The 959-nt window shown below is 55.0% G+C and overlaps 1 protein-coding gene across 1 annotated transcript; it reads right to left on the bottom strand.

Moving 5' to 3' along the window:
- Positions 1-207: 207 nt before the first annotated feature.
- On the bottom strand, positions 208-485 carry LOC104492219 (fibroblast growth factor 1-like; the record flags this gene model as incomplete). Its single annotated transcript, XM_010134739.1, is given in 2 exon segments — positions 208-413; positions 415-485. Coding segments are annotated over 2 exon segments (277 nt in total), but the record flags the coding sequence as incomplete, so codon positions are not given.
- Positions 486-959: the final 474 nt, after the last annotated feature.

Below are 959 nucleotides of genomic sequence, written 5' to 3'. Positions count from 1 at the left end.
AAAGCGTGCACACCCCGCACCTGCCCGGGCGCTGCATGCAGGCTGCGGGTGTGCTTGGCGGGTGTGCTGCCTCCTGCAAGGTGTGTTGACACCAGGAGCAAAGAGCTGGGTACAGAGCCCATCTTCTCCAGCTCCCCGCTTTGATAGAGGCTGATAAAATGATAGGAGCAAGGGGGATCGCCAAGAAGGCTCGTTGCGTTTGCTTACTGTGCTGGTCGCTTCGGTCCCTGGTCCCATCCACTTTGCCATCTGGGAGGATCCGTAGGAAGTGGCCCCCGTTGCTGCAGTACAGGAGTTTGGGTTTCTTGTAGTTTCCCGTGGCTCGTTGCGTTTGCTTACTGTGCTGGTCGCTTCGGTCCCTGGTCCCATCCACTTTGCCATCTGGGAGGATCCGTAGGAAGTGGACCCCGTTGCTTGTAGTTTCCCTCTGGAAGGTTGAACTTTTCGGTCAGGGCGGTGAAGGTGGTGATTTCCCCCTCAGCCATCTCTCAGCTCTCCCGGCCGGGCTGCAAGAGAAGCAGTGGCGGATGGCAGGGGCACCGAGTGCTGGGCACACGCTGCTGCTGCCAGGCTTTTAAAGGGAGGGGAAGGAGCCCGGTGGTCCCTGGCTGGTGCCCAGGCTGGCTGCAGGACAGGTGATTCACACCACGGATGGTGGCTCCGCCAGTGACACAGCCCGAAAGGTGATGCTGCTTGGCGTGGGAGGTGGCGGGGGGTTGTCTCCTCACTGGGTGTTAGGGACTCTCTCTTTTTAATTTTATCAGACAATTCTGTTTTCTTTCTGCTTTCAATTGACGTACATACTAAAATTGTATGCTCAAAAAAAAAAAAAAAAAGGTTTGGAAAACACCCAGTGTCTGATTGAAACCCGCAAGAGGTGGGAAGGGAGCCCAGGTTAATAACTCTCTCCATTATTACAACCTTACACACAATTATGACAAGGTATTGCAACATGCGCT

Source organism: Buceros rhinoceros, unplaced genomic scaffold, assembly GCF_000710305.1.
Source record: "Buceros rhinoceros silvestris isolate BGI_N320 unplaced genomic scaffold, ASM71030v1 scaffold25494, whole genome shotgun sequence".
Taxonomy (NCBI): Eukaryota; Metazoa; Chordata; class Aves; order Bucerotiformes; family Bucerotidae; genus Buceros; species Buceros rhinoceros.
The sequence above is the reverse complement of the archived record's forward strand: the minus strand, read 5'-3'. Positions and strand labels throughout refer to the sequence as shown.